The 21875-nt window shown below is 38.7% G+C and overlaps 1 protein-coding gene across 2 annotated transcripts in view; it reads right to left on the bottom strand.

The window, feature by feature from the left end:
- Positions 1–21123, bottom strand: part of STIL (STIL centriolar assembly protein) — a 35597-nt gene extending 14474 nt beyond the window's left edge. Inside the window, exons 1-13 of one of the 2 annotated variants that reach the window (XM_020807509.3) lie at positions 20972–21123; positions 19154–19221; positions 18022–18129; positions 17332–17447; positions 15757–15941; positions 15105–15352; positions 7946–8029; positions 7548–7634; positions 6243–6390; positions 5056–5165; positions 3091–3202; positions 1200–2237; positions 309–471 (exon numbers count right to left, since the gene is read on the bottom strand). In XM_020807509.3, coding sequence (XP_020663168.3) covers positions 309–471; positions 1200–2237; positions 3091–3202; positions 5056–5165; positions 6243–6390; positions 7548–7634; positions 7946–8029; positions 15105–15352; positions 15757–15941; positions 17332–17447; positions 18022–18129; positions 19154–19188 — 2434 coding nt within the window. In that variant the 5' untranslated portion in view covers positions 19189–19221; positions 20972–21123. The remainder of the gene's footprint in view (positions 1–308; positions 472–1199; positions 2238–3090; positions 3203–5055; positions 5166–6242; positions 6391–7547; positions 7635–7945; positions 8030–15104; positions 15353–15756; positions 15942–17331; positions 17448–18021; positions 18130–19153; positions 19222–20971) is intronic. The other variant, XM_072997599.2, reaches the window with a different exon arrangement.
- Positions 21124–21875: the final 752 nt, after the last annotated feature.

Raw genomic sequence — 21875 nt, forward strand, 5'->3', positions numbered from 1 at the left:
GTTACAGACTTTAAAGCTATTCAATATTTCCAAATTTACCTTATGCTCATGAGAAAACCCATTCTAAAACATCAATCCTTCTACAAAATGTACACTTTTTCATAGAAATACAGTTCTGATGCTGTGATAGTGCAGCATGGAAATCTGCCTCGGCCCAGTGCTCACTATACACACAAACCCGGGTTTTGAGAACAAAATCTCTGCTGGTCAAACAGGAGACAGCACAGGAGGCTGTGAACATATAAATCAAATTGCCCACCAATAAGCTTTTAATGCCACTTCAATAAAATATACAGGAAAGCCATTACCTGTGCTCACTGCAATGCTGACACTTTTCTTCATGTGTAACACTGGGGAGGAGTGAGTCTCCATGGCAACAAATTCCAGCTGCTTCTGAGACTGTAAGCTGCTGTTTGCTATAGTGCTGGTAGAACAGGCCTGAACATTTTGTGCTTCTAAAAGCCGCTGGATCTGTAAACATAAAGCCAGTGTTCATTTGTACTACCAAGATTATAACAAAAATAGGATAATAAATTACTGCTCTATTTAAATATCATTTATGTCACAATCCTGTTGGTGATTTATGTACATGTAAGTTAAACTGTAAAACTCACCATGGTCAATTGTGACTAATGAAGAGCCAGCTGCATTACTAGGTGTGCGACTGCTGCACAATTGGGCATGTGTTTCGTGAGTTAGCAATTTGCTATGATGAGTTATGTGGATTTACATATGCATAAATCCCCAGCAAGATTGTGGCAAATGACAGTTTTACTTTTATGCATAAAGGAATATCCAGACTGTCCACCTTAGCATCTTTTCAGAGCCCTTTAAAAAGAATTATAAATGAAAGAATTTGTAGACAGGAGATAAACAGTAGAATGCAAATCCAATTAATAATATTCTAGTTGGCTTCCATTCTACATCCATCTTAATTCCAAACAAATTAATGACTCACATAGCTGACCAGTAAAGTTACGGCATTTATGATTTTGAAATTAAAGGTATTTCCCATGTGCTATTGTTTAAAAGCATGTACTTTTAATCGACTTTATTCAACTTTCCTCAGTAATAAGTACTTCACCAAAGGTCAATTTCTAGTCTAATTACATCACACCCACTATAAATGAGGATATTGGCATTTCAGTAATGAAGCTAAATAGACTTTAATACAAAATCATAGTAGTAAATCAACAAACCTGAGCTTGCAGCAGTTTGATCTGCCTGTCTTGTTCAGTAAGAATTCTGTAAACATCCGAAGACAACTCCATCATTTCATTACTGGTTCCCATTTTTGGTTCAGAAGTGGGACTACAAGTTGAACAGACTGCATGAGGTTGTGAATTGCCAGAAGAAATTCCTACTGTGCCTGGCATGTTATCATTAGAACTGTTCCTAATGTTTCCATGACAGCCTGGGTTTACAGGGCTACTTGAGGCACATACTGGGTGGCAGTCAGAATTTGTACTTCCTATATTTTGATGGAATACCACCTGTGTGCTCTCTTGGGCAGAGCTGGAATGGACTTCAGTTGTGTGACTTAGGCACATTCCTTGCCAAGGATTTATTGGACTGTACTGCACATGACCATGTAACTGACAGCTACAAACACAAGCAGGACAACAAGGCAGACCTTGAACTGGAATTCGAACATCCAATGGCTTTCTCACATGTGGAGATGACAAGGCAGGGCTAGGCCAGGGAGACTGGAAAGGAACAGGAGACTGCCTAGAACTAGGTACTAATGGTCCGGTATTTGACAACTCTTTCTTTTGCCCAGCATCACTGCTTGACAAGTATTTCTCAGAAAGTGTTCCATGATGATGTGATGATGTATTGGGAGAAGAACCACTACAAGGTGGTGAAAGAGAAGATGATGAATTGGATCCAGAGCTCTTTTTTGCTTGAGATTCAACTGCACCAGATTGTTGTTGCAGTAAAGAATGGCTTCCTTTACAAGGTTTTAATAGTGGAATTCTCTGTTTTGACTGGCTTGGTAACTGCCTTGGGGAAGGCACTCTGGTACAACCACCAACTAATTGCTTCCCATTATCAGAATGCTGAAGCTGGAAGAGTTGATGCTTTGCAGGGCATGTCACCTTAGCAGGCTGATATCCAAGTGAAGGTTGACTTTTTTTGTCTGTGATCATGGTATGTTTGGACACTGGTACAGATTCTGTAGAAGTGCCATCAAATACGATTGACAATTCAGGAACCAAAGGTTGGATCTCAGTGATCTGGAAACCAGAACAATGTAAACTCAGTTCTTATGTTATAATTTAACCCAAACAGTTTTTCTTTTCCACTTCTGCAACTGATATATAATAACTTGCACTACAACTACAAACCAATACAAAGAGAAATCACAAGACAATATGCAAGTCCACAATCCATTCCTCAAATAAATTTAGATCTATTCACAGGCACTGTGTATGATATCCTCTCAAGCCCTACAGTAAGATCTGTGTGACACACCAGCATAACCTTAAACACTGATATACATGGGATGCAGGAAAATATACGAGAATTTTAAGAGAGTAAAAATATTTTTGTATAACCTCAGGGTAGAAATACCTTATTACAAGATATAAGAAGCATAGCTACTGTCTACATCCAATACAGCTTGGGTGTCTACATGCAGATTGCCACTGGTTCTCTACTTAACAAATTAAATAGAAGAGCTAAAGACAAAGCTAATCAATACCATCTCAAATGCCAGTCATTTAAGTTCTTAATAAGCATATCTATATAGTTCAGCCACTACGTCTGCTTCCTTTTGTGATTATGTGCCACCAGAAGTCCTAATAAATTACTGTATGTCAAGTAACTGAGCTATGATTGAGCTGGTTTAGCCCTCTTCACACATGCAAATATAAATATGTGAATATAAAGTCTCTTGAAGAGTTTTTTAAAAATTAAGCAGAAAGATACAGTATACAGTATTTATAGTAACAAAGGATCAAAGCACTGTAGTACAACCTAGCGGCAAGACTATGACATAGCATTAGCCTGATACTGCATACTAAATCTGGGCTCCGCCAACTATCAGAAAGTAGAGCTGATAATTCAAATGACAAGTTTAAAAGTTACCTGATGAGTCACAGGCTGAGGACAGGGAAATGGTCTTGGGGATGCATCATCTTCCACACCCGAGTCCTGATCACTGATTGAGAGTTTACTGGGAGTGGAACTCTGAGACAGGCTAAAAACAAAGAAGTTTCACAATTTGTATTGCTTGCAATATGGGTAATTCACCACAAAGAGATTTGTAGTACACATGCCACATTTGAATAGCCATTTTGCAAATAAGCCCACAAACTACACAGAAGTCCGATTTCCATATATAGAAAGCAGCCTATAAAATCAGCCTATGTACAGTGGTGCCTCGCTTAACGATTGCCTCGTTTAGCGATGAATTCGCATAACGATGTTTTTTTAGAAAATAATATGCCCCGCATAACGATGTTTCCTATGGGCGATTTTCGCTTAGCGAAGTTTGGGACCATGCTTCGCATAACGAATGTGATTTTAGGTCCCCTGCTTCACTTAACGATGTTTCTTTTTTCAATTAAAAAAGTGTCTTAGAAGGGTCAAAAACGGTTCTAAATGCTTGGATTCGTTAGAGGACCCCTTAAGTCATGTGCAAACCTGATTTGGCTTTGATCTGACTTTTCGTTAATTTTTTGTGAATTTTTTTTTTGGCCCATAGGAACCAATGGACTTGTCAAAATCTGACAGCTCCATGCTTTCCTATGGGGGAGAAAACAATTCACCATAAATTAACGAAAGTTCAGATCAAAGCCAAATCAGGTTTGCACATGACTTAAGGGGTCCTCTAACAAACCCAAGAATTTAGAACAGTTGTGGAGTCTTAGTTAATTTTTTGTGAATTTTTTTCTTCCCCCATAGGAAATAATGGAGCTGTCAGATTTTGACAGCTGTCAAAAGTTGGGGGGAAAAAAATTCAGAAAAAATTAACAAAAAGTCAGATCAAAGCCAAATTAACTTTTGCATCCGTTTTAGAGGGTGCAGAAGCTAATCCAAGCATTTAAAACCATTTTTGACCCTTTTATGACACACTTAATTTTGCAAAAATTGACTTCGTAAAGCCATTGAAATGTATTGAGTCAGCTTCAATACATTCCAATGGAAGAAACATTGTTTCGCTTAGCGATGTTTCCTATGGGTTTTTTCGCTTAACAACGGCAATCCGTTCCAATTGGAACAGATTAACCGGTTTCCAATGCATTCCTATGGGAAATGGTGTTTCGCATAGCGATGGTTTCACATAGCGATGTTTTTTTTGGAACCAATTAACATCGCTATGCGAGGCACCACTGTACTTAGCAGATAAAATAGGATTCAAAATTGCAGTTGCTTGCAAATAAACAAGACATGACAAACAAAGTCTTTATGGCATCTCTCCTGTAGAACTAACTTTAAAGTGGCAGCTCTATATGTGGCTTTTATTAAGTTAAAATTTTATTTATTAGACTATACCATCCATATATGAAAAACAAAAATAATAAATGAAAACATAAATACATTAAAAGAAGGGGCCCAATTTTACTACAAGAGTCAAAGCAAACAAACAAACAAAAACTAAGTGATGGCTGTTGGGAAGACTTGCCTGTACAGCCAGGTCTTTAGTTTGCTCTTGAAGGAAAAGCATTTTCCCTGCTGTAATTTTTGATAGATCTGATGCTTCGATAAAGATGAACTAAGTTGTGTGATTATATAGTGAACTACTTTAGGAAGCAAGAGCTAGTAAACCAATATATTCACTGACATCAACCACTCATAATCATAATGTGAGTAACGAAAACAAAATCAGAAATTAAAAATTCTCCCAATTGTGTTCTATGTGTACACAGAACATATTGAGAAGGTGACTAAAAGTTAGGAAGAGACCACTATCTGGCATAACAATTACTACTGATTCTTTTTGGAAAAAAATGCATTTAATGCATGGGGGAAAACCTAGGACATAGCCTAGAATTACACAGTGGCAGAAAAGTATGTATTACATGTACATGATTTGGAAAAAGGTCTCACCTGCTAGTGGAAACATTCTTCATAATTCTGCTGAAGAACTCCATTTCTGCATTTTTATTTTCTGAACTCAATTCAAATTGGATAGGATGTTTATCAGATGGCTCAACATTCTAAAATAAAGTAGATACAGGCACAAAACCGTAATTCAATAATAATAATTGTTTGCCGTCAAGTCAATCAACAAGGCAACCCTCTTTACAGGGATTTCTAAGTAGAGAATACTCAGAAGTGGATTACCTTTCCCTTCTCTTGGGGGCATTTTCTGGGGCTGCACAGCTTGCCCAAGGACACAGACTGGGTCTTCTGGATATCTCTGAAGCCAGACATCTAAATCACTGAGCTAATTCAAAAGTACCTCTCCCTCTAGAGGTCCAGCAACAAACTTGGTAGACACTCCAAACAAAACTCAAACAGTGGTGCTATTTCTTACTTCCAACGAAAGATTTCATGTGTAGGGGATACATGGCAACTACAGACACTACCTCCCAAGTTAGTTGTTACTCAGGAGAATCACCACTAGCTGTGCAAACCTTTCTTCAAACAGCAGAAATGCAAACTGCCTTGATTTCAATTGTAGACATTTCAGAAAAACCAATCTTTTACTTGTCTTAGGGGGAAGGAAAAACAATCAGTCTATGCATAATATACGTAGACAGCATTAACTACTCAAAGGTACAAAGACTACATGTACATGTGTTTGGTCAAATGTGAAAACAGCCAAATGTTTCCATTTAATTACTACTGCTTTCTCCCACTCTTCTGGAATATGTACAAGCTTAAGATGGCACATAAGTTCCCCTGATCCTTGTCATCTGCTTATTATTCTTGTAAGATTAGGTTAGAGCATATACCTGGTCCAAGATCAACCAGTGAATTTCATGGCTAAATAAAGGATTTGATGTTCTCAGTCTTAGTGTAGCATTCTAACCACTATGTTACATTAGCCCATAAAACGGCTACAGAATTTTCAAAAATTGCTAGCCTTGGAAGTAGATACGATTACAAATTCATGACTAGAGTGCAGTCACTGATATATTTTATGTAGAGAGCTATAAACAAATATATCTCAGAATCTCATGCTTCTATGCATCCTAATTCTGTAAATATATTCATACTGAAAACTATGCACTGCCACAACCATGTTAGACCCATGTTTCAAAGATCCATTTGGAAATCAAGCAACTTACTTTGAACAGATGTAAACTTTCTTTGCTTGTAAGCAACTGGAAACCTAGTTCAGTACTTCCTCCACAAGGAAGGCATTCATAGAACTCTGGACTGTTGTGTTTCAGGGAATAAAGAGCTATAAGAAAGCTGCCTGATTCTGATGGAACCCTTAAAAGAACAACAATAATTAAACAATAGTGACAAAGGACATTCACCAGGCAGCTTGATACATTGATTAGACATGATCAGCTACTCCATACAACAAAGGCCATCTGGTTACAACAGCTCCCTCACAAGAACAGAAACTCAATGATTATAATGTTTATATATAAAACAGAATTTAGCAAGTTGTTTTTAAAATCAAGACCAATGCAGGTAATCAATCTAATTCACTTCATCAAGTGTGTAATCCCATTGTTTTTGCCACTTTAGTGGCTCCTGTTTCACTTTCAGGATTAAAGTCTTGATGACTAACTTTAAAGCAGTGGTTCTTAACCTTGGGTTATTCAGGTGTTTTTGGACTGCAAATCCCAGAAGCCTTCACCACCAGCTGTGCTGGCTGGGGTTTCTGGGAGCTACAGCTCAAAAACACTTGGGAAACCCAAGGTTAAGAACCACTGCTTTAAAGTATTTGGGTCAGGTTACTTGAAAGATACCCATTTCCCACATGGACCTGCTCTTTTGTTCAGCTCTGATTGGGATATACGAGAGGGCTTTTTCTGGACATTGTTCCCAATGTATCTTGGATGACATTATTTTCTCTTCTTCTGTTTAATGTTTCTTGACAACTTGATTATTCTAGTCCTCCTGCCTAGTTGGTTAAGTATTTTATTCATCTAACTTGGCCTCAGTTGCTTGTCTGCCATGTTTTACTGTGCCATTCAATTTTAATCCTTAGCTATATTCCTGTATCTTTAGGTTGGTCATAGAAATTTGTCAACAATTACCAGAGAAAGTGAATCTCACCTCCTTATGCAACCCTCATAAACCCTTATTATTTGTTTCACTGTTTGGTGAACCATTCAGAGCAGAATTCAAGTATCAGTGAGGAGAAAAGAAGAGAGCCTTGTTATGGGCACACAGGGACTCCACTGAGAGAGAGAAATCACTTCCCCAAGATCTGGTGATTGACTTTTTAGGTTATGGTCTTTCTTGCTTTATTTTGAATGATGTATGGCAGCTAGGGCATTTGAGAACAAGAAAAGAAAAGCAGCATAAGCATGTTCTGATAAATGGAATGATGATAACTAAACAGCAAAAGGAAATTTTCTCTCAATATGCTCACTATTTATAAATTAAAATAAACTTTTTGAAAAAATAATCACCTCTTTTGAACTGAAGAGCTGAATAAGTAGCGCAGACAGTAGGCCCAGACTTGTGGACTATAGATATGAGATACTCCACTCAACCAGCTAAAACAGAAAACAAATTATTTGAGCTCTCATAGTAGGCACCGGTCCCACAGCAACTAAAGCCTTATGTAATTCAAGACATTTTACTGAAATAAGTCAGTCATAATCTGAATATATACTGCAAAGACATTAACATAACTTATTTGCTTGTAATGTCAATTTAAAACAAAGAAATGATACTGTTATGTAGGGTCTGTAGGATTTTTAACTTTTAACTTGTAAAAGACCAGGGCAGTACGTGCACTAATGGAGTGGTAAACAAACAAACAAACAAACAAAATAACAATATTGGAATGAATCTAAATACTTACATGCCAATCAATGGCAAAGTGTATGCTTTGGGGTCAGATTCCAGAACTAAAAGCAGCTTCCTAGTCTGGTCCATAGTAAGATATCTGTAAAAAACAAACTTTTTCTTTTCAGACAAATTACAAACCTCTTAGTGGTTTGCCTTTTAAATCAACAAATCGTAAAATTAAGTATCCTAAAATGCCTATCAGCACATCAGTTCTCACTGACCGTAATTAGGACACAAGCACAAAATAGATTAAATACTGTAAACATTTGTTTTACATATAAATTTTGCACCTACATCAAAATGCAGAAACTTAAAAAACCCTGGACATTTCTTAAAATACTGTACAAATCTGAGGGCCATTCTTTCCACAGACATATTAAGAAAAAAAGGATATCCAAAACCAAATTAGGAACAAAAATGCAGTCTTTTTAAAAATATCATTTTATTAGTTTTTCACTATATCTACATCCAATTCATGCTTGTTAAACATCATGTTACATGGATTTGCTTATAATTATCTATTTTCGCGTCTTGTTATGTAATCCCTTCTCCGATCTTCTAGCCATTTGTAGAACAAATTCCACATTCTGAATCTTCTTTCTCTCTCAGTCTCAGTGTGAGTCTATCCATTTCTGCATAATCTAAAACGTTCTTAATTGGTATTTCTTTGTTTTTCCAATGTTGTGCAAATAAAATCCTCGCTGCTGTCACAACAGGCAGTGTTAGGTAAACTGTTTATCAAAATCCTCTGGTAAAATACCTAATAAAAACAGTTCTGGTTTAAAATCTGTACATTTTTTAAGCATTTTAACCACTCATGTGTGTATTTTAGTCCAATATTTTTTGGCTTTTTCACATGTCCACCATACATAATAGGCACCTACCTTTTGTTTGCATTTCCAACATTTAATAGACATATTTGGAAACATTTTTGCAATTCTCGCAGGTGGTAAGTGCCATCTATTAAATATTTTATAAAGATTTTCTTCATAGGAAGTCCCCATTGTTATTTTACAATTTCTATACCACAATTTCTGCCATTTCTCCAATTCAATATTGTGCCCCAAATTTTGGCCCATTGTATCATTGTTTCTTTCATCTGTTCACCTTCCATTTTCCAATTCAAAAGCAGTTTGTATAGTTTCTTAATTAGTTTATCGTCTGAGGTTAACAATATTTGTTCAAGCGGTATTTGTTCTTTATAAAAGTCATCTTCAACATCATTATCATACCTAGATTTAATCTGCATTAATGGCCACCGTGACAAGCCCAATCCCTGAGCAAAAAGATCTTGTTTTGGTTTTAATTTATCTTTATAGCATAAAATTTCCTCAAAGTTCCTGAGATTTGGGTGCACAAATGTTTTCATAGGTGAAAGCCAGCTAGGTATTTTATGTACATTTTCTTTATCTTTTCCCATATTATCAGTAGTGAGTTTCTAATATAATGATTTTGAAAGTTATCTATGGGTTTTGGCTTTCTCATACCATAAAAAGGCATGGCAGCACAACTGTAGATCATGTCCTTCTAGAGAGAACAGTCTTTTATTCCCCAAAACGATCCATTCTTTAAGCAAGACTAAAATATATGCTTGGTAATATAGCTCCCAGTCTGGTAGTCTGAATCCTTTTTCTTTAGATTATTGTAGCATTTTCTGCTTAATTCTTGCCTTCTTTCCTTGCCAAATAAACTTTAAAATTATCTTGTTTAAATCCTCAAAGTATTTCTTTTCTATTTTAATTAGTATGGTTTGGAAAAAAAACATAGTTTTGGTAAGATACACATTTTAACTGTCACTATCCTTCCTAACATTGACAACTGTAACTTCTTCCATTTTTCCAAGTCTGTTTTTATTTGTTTAAATAATTTTACGTAGTTGTTCTCTTTGATGGTTGCACATCTTGCGGTTAGATATATTCCCAAAAAGTTAACCTTTTAAACTACTAGTAACATTGATATTTCCAATTGTTGTTTAGTTGTATACGACTCTTCTTGACCCCATGGACCAGAGCATGCTAGGCCCTCCTGTCTTCCACTGCCTCCCAGAGTTGGGTCATGTTGGTAGCTTCGATGACACTGTGCAACTATCTCGCCCTCTGTCGTCCCCTTCTCCTCTTGCCGTCACACTTTCCCAACAGGAAACTCTGGGTCTTTTCCAGCGAGTCTTCTCTTCTCATGAGTTGGCCAAAGTATTAGAGCCTCAGCTTCAGGATCTGTCCTTCCAGTGAGCACTCAGGGTTGATTTCTTTTAGAATGGATAGGTTTGTTCTCCTCGCAGTCCAGGGAACTCTCAAGAGCCTCCTTCAGCACCACAATTCAAAAGCATCAATTCTTCAGCGGTCAGCTTTCTTTATGGTCCAGCTGTCACTTTCATACATCACTATAGGAACAACCATAGCTTTGACTAGGCGGACTTTTATTGGCAAGGTGATGTCTCTGCTATTTAAGATGCTGTCTAGGTATTCATCACTTTCCTCCCAAGAAGCAGGTGTCTTAATTTCAGGGCTGCTGTCACCATCTGCAATGATCATGGAGCCCAAGGAAGTAAAACTACCTCCATATCTTCCCCTTCGATTTGCCAGAAGGTGATGGGACCAGTGGCCACGATCTTGGTTTTTTGTTTTTTTTTTATGTTGAGTTGACTTTTTTTGCACTCTCCTCTTTCACCCTCATTAAGAGGTTCTTTAATTCTTCCTCAATTTCTGCCATCAAGATGGTATCATCTGTATATCAGAGGTTGTTGATATTTCTTCTGGCAATCTTAATTCCGGCTTGGGATTCATCCAGTCCGGCCTTTCGCATGCTGTATTCTGCATATAAGTTAAATAAGCCATGGGACAATATACAGCCTTGTCGTACTCCTTTCCCAATTTTGAACCAATCAGTTGTTCCATATCCGGTTCTAACTGTTGCTTCCTGTCCCACATATAGGTTTCTCAGGAGATAGATAAGGTGGTCAGGCACTCCCATTTCTTTAACAGCTTGCCATAGTTTGCTGTGGTTCACACAGTCAAAGGCTTTTGCATAGACAATGAAGCACAAGTACTGTAGATGTTTTTCTGGAACTCTCTGGCTTTCTCCATAATCAAGCATGTTAGCAATTTGGTCTCTAGTTCTTCTGCCCCTTCAAAATCCAGCTTGTACTTCTGGGAGTTCTCATTCCACATACTGCTGAAGCCTACCTTGTAGGATTTTGAGCATAACCTTGCTAGCATGTGAAATGAGTGCAATTGTACGGTAGTTGGAGCATTCTTTGGCACTGCCCTTCTTTGGGATTGGGATGTACTGATCCTTTCCAGTCCTCTGGCCAGTTCTGAGTTTCCCAAACTTGCTGGCATATTTAATGTAGCACCTTAACAGCATCATCTTTTAAGATTTTAAATACAGTAGTTCAACTGGGATCCCATCACCTCCACTGGCCTTGTTGTTAGTGATGCTTTCTAATGCCTACTTGACTTCACTCTCCAGGATGTCTGGATCAATGTCAGCAACCACACTATCTGGGTTGTCCGGGATATCCAAATCTTTCTGGTATAATTCCTCTGTGTATTCTTGCCACCTTTTGTTGATATCTTCTGCTTCTGTTAGGTACCTACCTTTTTTGACCTTTATCATGTCCATCTTTGCACAAAATGGTCCTTTCATATCCCCATTTTTCCTGAACAAATATCTCGTTTTTCCTTTTCTATTATTTTCCTCTATTTCTTTGCATTGTTCATTTAAGAAGGCCCTCTTGCTATGCTTTGGAAGTCTGCATTCAATTTTCTGTAACTTTCCCCATCTCCCTTGCATTATGTTTCCCTTCTCTTCTCTGCTATTTGTAAGGCCTCGTTTGAAACCCACTTTGCTTTCTTGCATTTCCTTTTCTTTGGGATGATTTTTCTTGCTGCCTCCTGTACGTTACAAGCCTCTATCCAAAGTTCCTCAGGCACTTTGTCCACCAAATCAAGTTCCTTCAATCTGTTCTTCACTTCACTGTGTATTCATAAAGGACTTGGTTTAGATTATACCTGACTAGCCTAGTGGTTTTTCCTACTCTCTTCAGTTTAAGCTTGAATTTTGCTATGAGAAACGGATGATCAGAGCCACAATCAGCTCCAGGTCTTGTTTTTGCCAACTGCATAGAGCTTCTCTATCTCTGGCTGCAGAGAATATCATCAATCTGGTTTTGGTATTGCCCATCTGGTGATGTCCACGTGTGGAATCACCTCTTGTGTTGTTGGAAAAGAGTGTTTGTGTTGACCTGCTTGTTCTCGTTTTGAACTCCAAGGCGAAACTTACCTGTTGTTCCTTTTATCTCTTGACTCTCTGCTTTAGAATTCCAATCCCCTAGAATGAGAAGAACATCTTTCTTTGGTGTCACTTCTAGAAGGTGTTGTAAGTCTTCATAAAATTGGTCAATTTCCGTCTCCTCGGCATTGGTGGTTGATGTATAAACTTGGATTACTGTGGTGTTGAAAGATCTGCCTTGGATTCGTACTGAAGCCATTCTATCATTTTTGAGATTATATCCCATTAGAGCTTTTCCCACTCTTTTGTTGACTACGATGGCTACTCCATTCCTTCTATGGGCTTCTTGCCCACAATAATAGATATAATTGTCTAAATTGAATTCGCCCATTCCCGTCCATTTTAGTTCACTGACGCCCAGGATGTCAATGTTTATTCTTGCCATCTCCTGTTTGACGACATCCAGCTTACCAAGGTTCATAGATCTTAAATTCCAGGTTCCTGGGCAGTATTTTTCTTTGTAGCATCGGATTTTCCTTTCACTTCCAGGCGCATCCACAGCTGAGTGTCCTTTTGGCTTTGGCCCAACCACTTCATTAGCTTCGAAGCTACTTGTACTTGTCCTCCGCTCCTTCTCGGTAGGATGTTGGACGCCTTCCGACCTGAGAGGTCCATCTTCCAGCGTCGTATCTTTTAGCCTTTTGTTTCTGTTCATGGGGTACTCTTGGCAAAGATACTGGAGTAGCTTGCCAATTCCTATTCCAGGTGGACTGAGTTTAGTCAGAACTCTCCACTATGATCTGCCCGTCGGGTGTCCCTGCATGGCATAGCCCATAGCTTGTTTGAGTTACTCAAGCCCCTTAGCCACGACACAGCAGCAATCTTTGAGTATTCCAAATAATTATAGTGGGTTTTTTTTTTAAATGTGAGTTTCTTGAAGGCAAATTATATTCATTTCTGTTTTTTGTAATTGCAAGAATGTGTTTTTTTTCCTTTTCTCTGGAGAATTAAGACTGTTAAGGTTGACCGAAAAGATTCCAATTTCATTCTCCATCTTCTTTATTTGCATTTATGATTTATTGTCCTAGTGCTTCTCTTCTCTGTTCTTCAGTTCTTGTAATGCATCTTTCTCTTCTTCTCCTTTGCTTGATGATGTTGTTCCTTCTAGAATTACTATATCCTGTTCTCTTTTTTCTCCATCTTATTCAGATGCAATCTTTTAAGTTACCAACACAAAGGAATTCAACCAGCCTCCATGTATAATGAGTTTTCATTTCAAAGCCAAGGTGATTAAACAGTGTAAAGTACTGGTCAAGTTTTGAATTGGGAATGTTTCTCTGTGGAGGAGAGTCATGTGCAAAATGAAGTGGACTGAAGTGGATTGTCTTTACCACAAAGAAGTGGACTGTCTTTATCACAAAGAGTGTTTCCATATCAGCTATTTCCAAGAATATAAAAAAGTGACATGGAAACTCCTCAAATATGGGGGCAATTCAAATGATAGGCACTTTTGCATGCCACAGCACAGCCTCAAGTTATCAGTATATGGAAGCATTTCCAGCAGCTTTCAGGTGGTCCCATATGTTACCCCTGCAGGGCTAATAATATTACATGATCTTTATAAGTTGCCACCAACAGACCCTCTAATTCTCAGCCCTGCTGGGCAGGGCTCAACCTCCCTCTCGAGGAACTTCACTCCTGCATACAGAAGCCAAGCAGGGTTCCATTGCAACTGAAAACAATCATTGTGCAGAGGAGGAAGACAGCTGTGCTGAGGGAGGCAGAGTCACATGTGTCTTAGAGGGAATCTTAGGTCGCCACCATAGAACAATCCTAGGAGACAGGTGCTGCTATGCCTATTGGTAGCCAATGCAGTATACTCATTAGAGTTGTAGTAGGGATTTCAGAGATCCAAGTTTTAGTCTCTAGTAAGCCACAAAAGTTGGGACGTGGTGGCTCTGCGGGCTAAACCGCAGAAGCCTGTGCTGTAGGGTCAGAAGATCAAGCAGTCATAAGATCGAATCCACGCGACGGAGTGAGTGCCCGTCGCTTGTCGCAGCTCCCGCCAACCTAGCGGTTCGAAAGCATGCAAATGCAAGTAGATAAATAGGGACGACCTCGGTGGGAAGGTAACAGCGTTCCCTGTCTAAGTCGCACTGGCCATGTGACCACGAAAGATTGTCTTCGGACAAAACGCTGGCTCTATGGCTTGGAAACGGGGATGAGCACCGCCCCCTAGAGTCGAACACGACTGGACAAAAATTGTCAAGGGGAACCTTTACCTTTTTAAGCCACAAAAAACATTGGGTAAGTCTGGGCCAGTCATTCTCTCTCCATCTGAGATACCCTACAGCAGAGGTCCCCAACCGTCAGTCCGCGGCCTGGTGCTCATCCTGGGCTAAACTGGACCGGGCTGCTGAGACAGAACTCCTGCCCCACTCCCGGATGCACTTAGCCATTTATGCCTGCTTGCTCCAGCACACCCGTGAGCGCCACCATTTGCGCATGAGCACCCAGACAAGCATAGCACCACCGTTTGTGCATACAAATGGTGGCGTGGCGCTTGTTTGTTCAAAAAAGGTCGGGGACTGCTGCCCTACAGGATTGTTCTGAGAATAAAAGATATGCCACCTTGAATTCATAGGAAGAAATGAAACATATAAACATAACACACAAATAAATAAATGTACAAAGAGCTAAGTTGAAGCTTATGAAAGCAGCCATGAGAATATTTTTCATTTGTCTGTATTTTTCATCCCCATTTTAAAGACTGCTACTTACTACTCAATTATGCAAACATCTAGGAAATATTAAATAGACTGGAAAATTTCAAGAAGCTGGAAGCTACTTTCCAAGTCTCCCTAGAAAGAATGCATTGATGTATTTGACTCCTAGACAAAATGAACATTCCCAGATATAAACTGCCACGGACCGTAGCTTACCCATACTTGCAGGATCCCTGAACTTGTGTAATATTCATGTGGCTGCTTAGGTTCCTAGCAAGAGCCGTAGGAATTATTGGAACAGATTTCACAGGAGTGCATTTTAGAACATTGGAAACTGTAACAGCTGCCCAGTGAAAGTCAAAGTGTAGGTTGTCCATATTCTCTGTTGAAGAGATGTGAACTCTCAAGGTCAGCAGTTTGGAAGGATCCAAAAAATCTTGGCTATTCAGATTCTGTTGCAATATCTACAAAAGAAAATAAATGTCACAATTAACCTAAGACAGATAACATTAGAAGAGTCTGATCAGATGAGTGGGGAAGCCACAATGTCGTCCTTTATAGACTAAACTTTTCTATTTCTCAAGCAAAGGCTCTTAGTTGCAAGGAACGCTCACTGCAGCACCTGTTATAACATTTTTATCCCTCCTTTGACCAAGAAAGAGTGCAACACAGGACAGCAGGTTAAAAACAGCAGGAGGTGGGCATGGGCAAAATATGAGGCTGATGAGAAAGATAGTGAAGAACTATCACTTCCAAGTGCATGGTAAAAACTGGAACAGTTGTTGCTCCTTTGTGCAGACAGCAGGTGTTTCAACATCTCCAGTAAGAAATCACGACAGAAAAAGCAGATTGAACATAGTCATCTTACCTTAAAAGCTAAGTGGAAATCATCAGAGCTGTGTGCTATGACATCACCTGAAGAAGATCCCCAAACACTAAATGTACATGGAATTAAAAAATCTCCAGGAAGAGATGCTGTAGGTATTTTTCCCAATCCACCAGTTACTTCACGACCTGGGTCAAAACGGTCTAGTGTAAGCAATACTCCATCATCTGCATCAGAAAAGTTAGAACAATTAAACTGCATTCCATATTGATTCTTGATTTGCTAACTTCAAAGAATTGCAGATAATGCAATAACCTATCAGACTAGTTAGTGCACAGCTATGATTCTTAGTTGTGAACAAAGCATGGGCTGCAAGACCCTGCTAAACTTCAATTCCCAGCATACCTCATCACTTGCTATGCTGGCTATGGCTGATGGGAATTACACTCCAGCATTTGGAGTGCTACATCTGTCCATACCTGTTGCCAATAATGTTCAGCTGTACACCTCAATATTATAGTAGCTCTAGCCACGATATAGTCAGGTGATGAGAGACGTGCATGTTGTCTCTTCTGCATAAACTAACAATATTAACTGTACTTGTCTCTCATTTTGTCAGCCTTTTAATTACAAATGTTACTCATTGATGCTGCAGCTCCACCTCACAATCCTACTACTTTCTGATTTCTATTTGTACTTTTTACCCTCATGGGCAATACAGTGTCAATAATGGGTCAAAAATTGTGTTTTTCCAACTCCCCACTCCTAATAGGAGTAGTCCAACTGATCTGCACCTGGGGATGCCACAATGTATTTTCCAGAGGAATAGTTTGAGCACATCTGCTCATGGGAAAGCAGTAGGCATAACCTGCCATTTTAAGAGATTTAAAAGGCAACTCCTTTTACTTTTCAAGGGGCTCTATTTTCATTAGCAATCTAGATGTCTGGGAGAGAGAAACTGGCAAATCAAGAGAGCTTTGTTGTTAACTGTTTATTTTTTAAACACTTCCTGTACACTGAATTAAGACCGATTTTCAGAATTGGTTGAAGATGTACAAAAGCCAAAAATTATATATCAAAGAACAGCCTCTTTCTTACTCATAATATGATACATGTTTGATACACCTTAAATTCTGACCCATGTAAAGACTATATAGTTGACTAACCACCTCACTTCTATACAGTGCGTTAATAGTGATGTGAACAAGCTGAAAAGAAACAGAAGCTTTGTCAATGTCAAAGTATCAATATCTACAATGAACAGATTTGTAGAACAGTTCTATCCACAGATACATAAATTTTACTAGATCAGTTCTGATCTGTATCTGGAGCAAGGTTTCATTGTGTTTTCACCTAAGGAAACAGATTTCCCCTCCTTAGGGAATCAAAGACCCTGTGTGCCCCCCCCCCATAGAGACTAACATCCCTTGTGTTTATGTGGGGTAGAAGTTAAAGTAAAAGAAAGGCAATTTCATATGTTCAATATTCTTTGGTGTTGCTCACAAGACTGCCATTGACAGTTTTGGGCAGAAATGGGGGATAAATTTCTAGGCTATAGAGATAAGTACGGTATGTGGTAAATTGAATGGTTAAAAAGTAGCCTCACTCACAAATTACCTTCACTTATTGCAAGAGTTCCAACTAGGAAACAGGTAAAAGGGTGTCTTCGACTTTGCTTAGCATGACGATGGGCAAGCCGAAGGGTTTTCTCAGTCATGATTAATTTAGGGTTTCTGAGGAGACACATAATTAGAGCATCAATTAAAAAATCAACTATATCTGGAATAATTGTGTCAGAACTTTCTGTTATATACCCAATAACAAACCATTATCACAAGAAAACTGAGAAATTAATAGATCTACATCACAAGAAAAGAAAACAACAATGACAGGAAGGAAATAGGGAAATAACCTAAAAAAGCTCTTGGAATTTGAAATTGTTTTATACGCATTCTCAGACCAAAAGGAACCACAGTAAAAAAAAATTAATTTAAACTCTCTTCTTAGCTCAAGCAATGGTTCTAAGAGAAATTGAGCTTTGTAAGATGAATGAGGCCTCCAAGCTGTTGACTGAGGAGAGAGGTACAATGCTTCAAGTAATATTTCTTACCCCATGAAAGGCAGGAAATCTAGAGCTTGCCACACTACAGAAGGCAAAAGTTGTCAGATATACCTTTCCAAAGACTAACTGCAATCAATAGCCCATAGTTTTCTTTTTGGATACTATGACTTCATTAAGTCAGCCACTGGTAGTTCAGTAAAAAAAAAATCAAGACAGTATCCTTTTAAGTTAAAGATGTGTCATACCTGTAATAACTCAAATGGGATAGAGTGCTCTCTCCAATAGGAGCTGGATTCCAAAGTGCAATTTTTGATGGAGGAAAGCTGAAGGGCACCATCTTTCCCAGAACATGTCTGAAAAACACACACAGGTTTACTGTTTTTGATATGGGAATAGTTGGCAGACTGCAAGTTTCTTTCAAAATGATGAAATAGTCCTTTAAGATGTAAAAAGATAGCATGTATGTTATAAAGAAACTGACACAGTTTCTTTGTACTTTTTTTGAGTAGATGACACTGTTAGCTAGTTTTTTGTTTTGAAAATGCAAATACTTCAGACAGAACACTTCCTGCTCACTTTTGAAATAGAAACAGTAGTTGTAAGCCTGGGTTGCATGTTCTGTGCATACATATTCCCTCATATAGAGATGATGTTTGGTTGCATAGGTAAACACAGTGTCTACATAATAAATGCAGTGTTCAAGAGTGCTTGCTATGAGTATTACTCTTTCTGTACCACTCTGAAATACAGCGGAAGGGGAAAAGAGAAAATGTGCTTTATAACTTCACAGAATTATATTGTAAATAAACATGACAAATTTAATTACAACCATGCTGAAAAGGCAGAGTACTTTTCAGGTGAATTTTATGTTTCATATTATCCTAATAGGAGCATGAAGTTTTTATTACTAGGTATATATCTGTGCCTTAAATATATACACTGCATTTTTTTTCAGATTTTTCAATCACATTGCCCATGGTTATAGTTACACGAAACATCCACAAATCAATTGAATATTGACTCAGTGAAACAAACAGTTGTACTGGCAAACAATGACATGTAGCAGATTCCTACTATTCATGTGGCTGCTGACTACCTAATCAACATTTGGAAGAGAAAAGCAACTTTTAAAGATATCTTGCTTAAAGACTCTGTCCAGCTTTCCTATGATAAATGTTCTACAAATAATAAAGATAAGCACACCTTAATAAAAAGACAAAACAGCAGATGCTGTATGTACTTGCAAACCAACACCAAAGCAGACTTCGATATGCATGAACCATTGATTTCAGTAGGGCACACACACTATTAAGTCTTCATGTGAATGCACTATTGAATATATCCTTACTAGTATAGAAAAGGCCATCAAAATATTACCGTTGATTCTGAGGTACAGAGGAAATTAGATCCATGAGACTGAAAATATCAAATCTGAATACTCTACCCTGCAAAAAAACAAAAATTAAAAATAAATAAAATAAAATTAATAAAAGTAAATAAATAAAATTAAAAATAATAAAAACAGCAAAAGCATAAGAAATATGAATTTAAACACGGGAAGATCATCTGATATTTTAGCATATAATTAAAGAAATATACTACATAAATGTTATTTAGCATCAGTCAACCATACCTAAGCATAGGTTTTCTAGGAAACCCAACAGCTGCATACAACTTATCTACATCACAAATTTTGATTTAAAACAATGTCAATGATTGGCCCTGGGAATCATTAACAGAGATGGGATTCTTGAAACTGAAAAACTCTCAAACCCGTAATTTGATGGTGACTCCACAGGCTCAATTACGGGGCTAGAAGTCCTCAAACTAGGAGGATGTAAAGCAGTCCCCTCACCTCCATGTCATTCCAATGCCATTTCTTCAAACCATTAAAAAAGCACCCTGCTGTATCATGGGAGCAATGATAATTCATTGTGACTTGTACACATGCATTGGGGAATGAATTCTGATGGAGGCAGCCTCTGCATGGGCTGGGGAGTTCCTGCTGAAGTATAGGACTGAACTGTAACAGGACTGCTCCATTTGCCCTGGTGCACTTAAAAGCTCAAACTGATTAGCTGTATCTTTCCCCAGTATTACATTATTGCTACTGTGGTGTCACATTTCTTGCAAAAGCTCAGATCAACATTTTACGTTCACATGTACATGGAAACAAATTACTGTAATCTCTGCAAATGACTGGGTTATAGTCAAATTTGTTACTTTGTGCAATGATAGTTCTCATTAAACGACCACACATAGGATTTTCTTTTTTAAAAAAAGGAACAATTTCTACCTTCAAGATTACGAAGAAATGATCCTGCCTATTAGTGACCCCAACTTCACCCACAATAACATTGCCAGTTTTAAGCCATTCAAGATCCCATGCTTTATGTCAATTTCAATGAAAGAGATCATGCTAGTTCATCCTCCACTGCAATTGACTAATACAGTTTTCATAACATGAGTCACAGATCTATACCTTTAACACAAGCTTATTGTGCAGCATTTAAGAAATGATTTTGCTGGCAGGTAAAAAAAAAGCTTCTGATCCTTAAGATAACAGCTCTTAATTCACAGATGTTAACACACTGACACGTTACCCTGGCAACTGGGAACAAAAGTTTCTAATGGCTATTGAAAAATAATTACTGATTTCATTCTCCCCACATCTGCCACTTGAGAAATCCTCCTGCTCCCCCTAACGAGGAAAGCTAACCATGGCCTCAGAGTTTCCAAAACCAACGAGAGGTTCCCAGTAAAATGCTTACTGGTGGTCGACCAGACCAGATGGGCGGGATATAAATCAAATAAATAAATAAATAAATAAATGGTATTTGAATCACGTTTTTTCACTACTAATACTACTATGCCTCAGAACACAGTAACAGAGAAGAGCAACACCTGACGAACATCAGCCTATCATGCCTAACTCCAATGCATATCCCGCAGCACTCCCAATAGGAAACAAGGACCCCCAAACCCCCACTTTCTGAATCAATACAAACGAAAACCCCTCTGAGACATGAGGAGGCCCGAAATAAAGGAAAAAAAAACTTGAGAAAGGGCGGGAAGAAAAGAGGGAGTACAATATTCTATCCATAGGAACCGAAGGAGCTGGAAGAAAAGCGGCTAGCCAACAGAAAGCGCGACCAACAACACCGTTGGGAGAGAAAGAAGCAACTCTCGGTTTACCTCACGGTTCCCGTTCACGGGCCTCTCTCCATGGACCGGGAAAACGCTTAACGGGCTCCAGAGCCGAGCGCAGCAGCCAAACGCGATTAAACAGCTTTCCTGCACTCCTCCCTGCTCTGGCGGCTCCAATGGCGGCACGTTCAACCAATGAGCTCTTTCTTAGCGTCAAAATCTACCCAACCAATCCAAACGCAGCGAACACTTGCTCCGCCTCCACCAGCGTCTTTTAATAGGTCATGTTGTGTCAATCAATAGCGCCGTTGTTCCCTGTAACCAATCATAGAGCCCTTATCGAAACGAAGGCAGCCTACGTGCGCGCGTACATCTTGTGGGAGGGATTTTCAAAAAATAAAATAAAATAAATCCACGGCTTGGTTTTTAAACGGTCGCGAGGTAAGAACTACGGCGCAAGCGCAAAGACTGACGAATGGCAAAAAGAACGCCCAGGACAGGCGTGGTAGCTTTATTGCCATGGTGACAACAGACGCTTAAGCGTTTCCCTGCGCAAACTTCCCTAAGTAAATATAGTTGGGATTGGTCTATAAATCCCAGAGCCAAATGTACAGGCCTAAACATATTAACTTGAAAGCTAATTTCAAGGGGACGTTCTTCACAAGCTTAGTAATGTATTAGAGCAATCTTACACATACCTACTTAGGAGGAAACCCCACTGAGTTTAACAGCGCTTTCTTCCAGGTAAGTGCTATATGATTGCAGTTTAAGCTGGCTACTGCAAAGTTAGTGTTTTTGCAACACTTTAAAGAATAAGCTTGTTGTGAGTCATCAGATCATAAAATGCATGAAACTTCATGATAGCAGACACATTAAATGTAGAAACCTGAACCACTTCGGTCACATAATGAGAAGCATACAGGGGGGCAGCGAGATGAGGTGGTCACTCATG

The sequence above is a fragment of the Pogona vitticeps genome, chromosome 4 (genome assembly GCF_051106095.1).
Source record: "Pogona vitticeps strain Pit_001003342236 chromosome 4, PviZW2.1, whole genome shotgun sequence".
Classification (NCBI taxonomy): domain Eukaryota; kingdom Metazoa; phylum Chordata; class Lepidosauria; order Squamata; family Agamidae; genus Pogona; species Pogona vitticeps.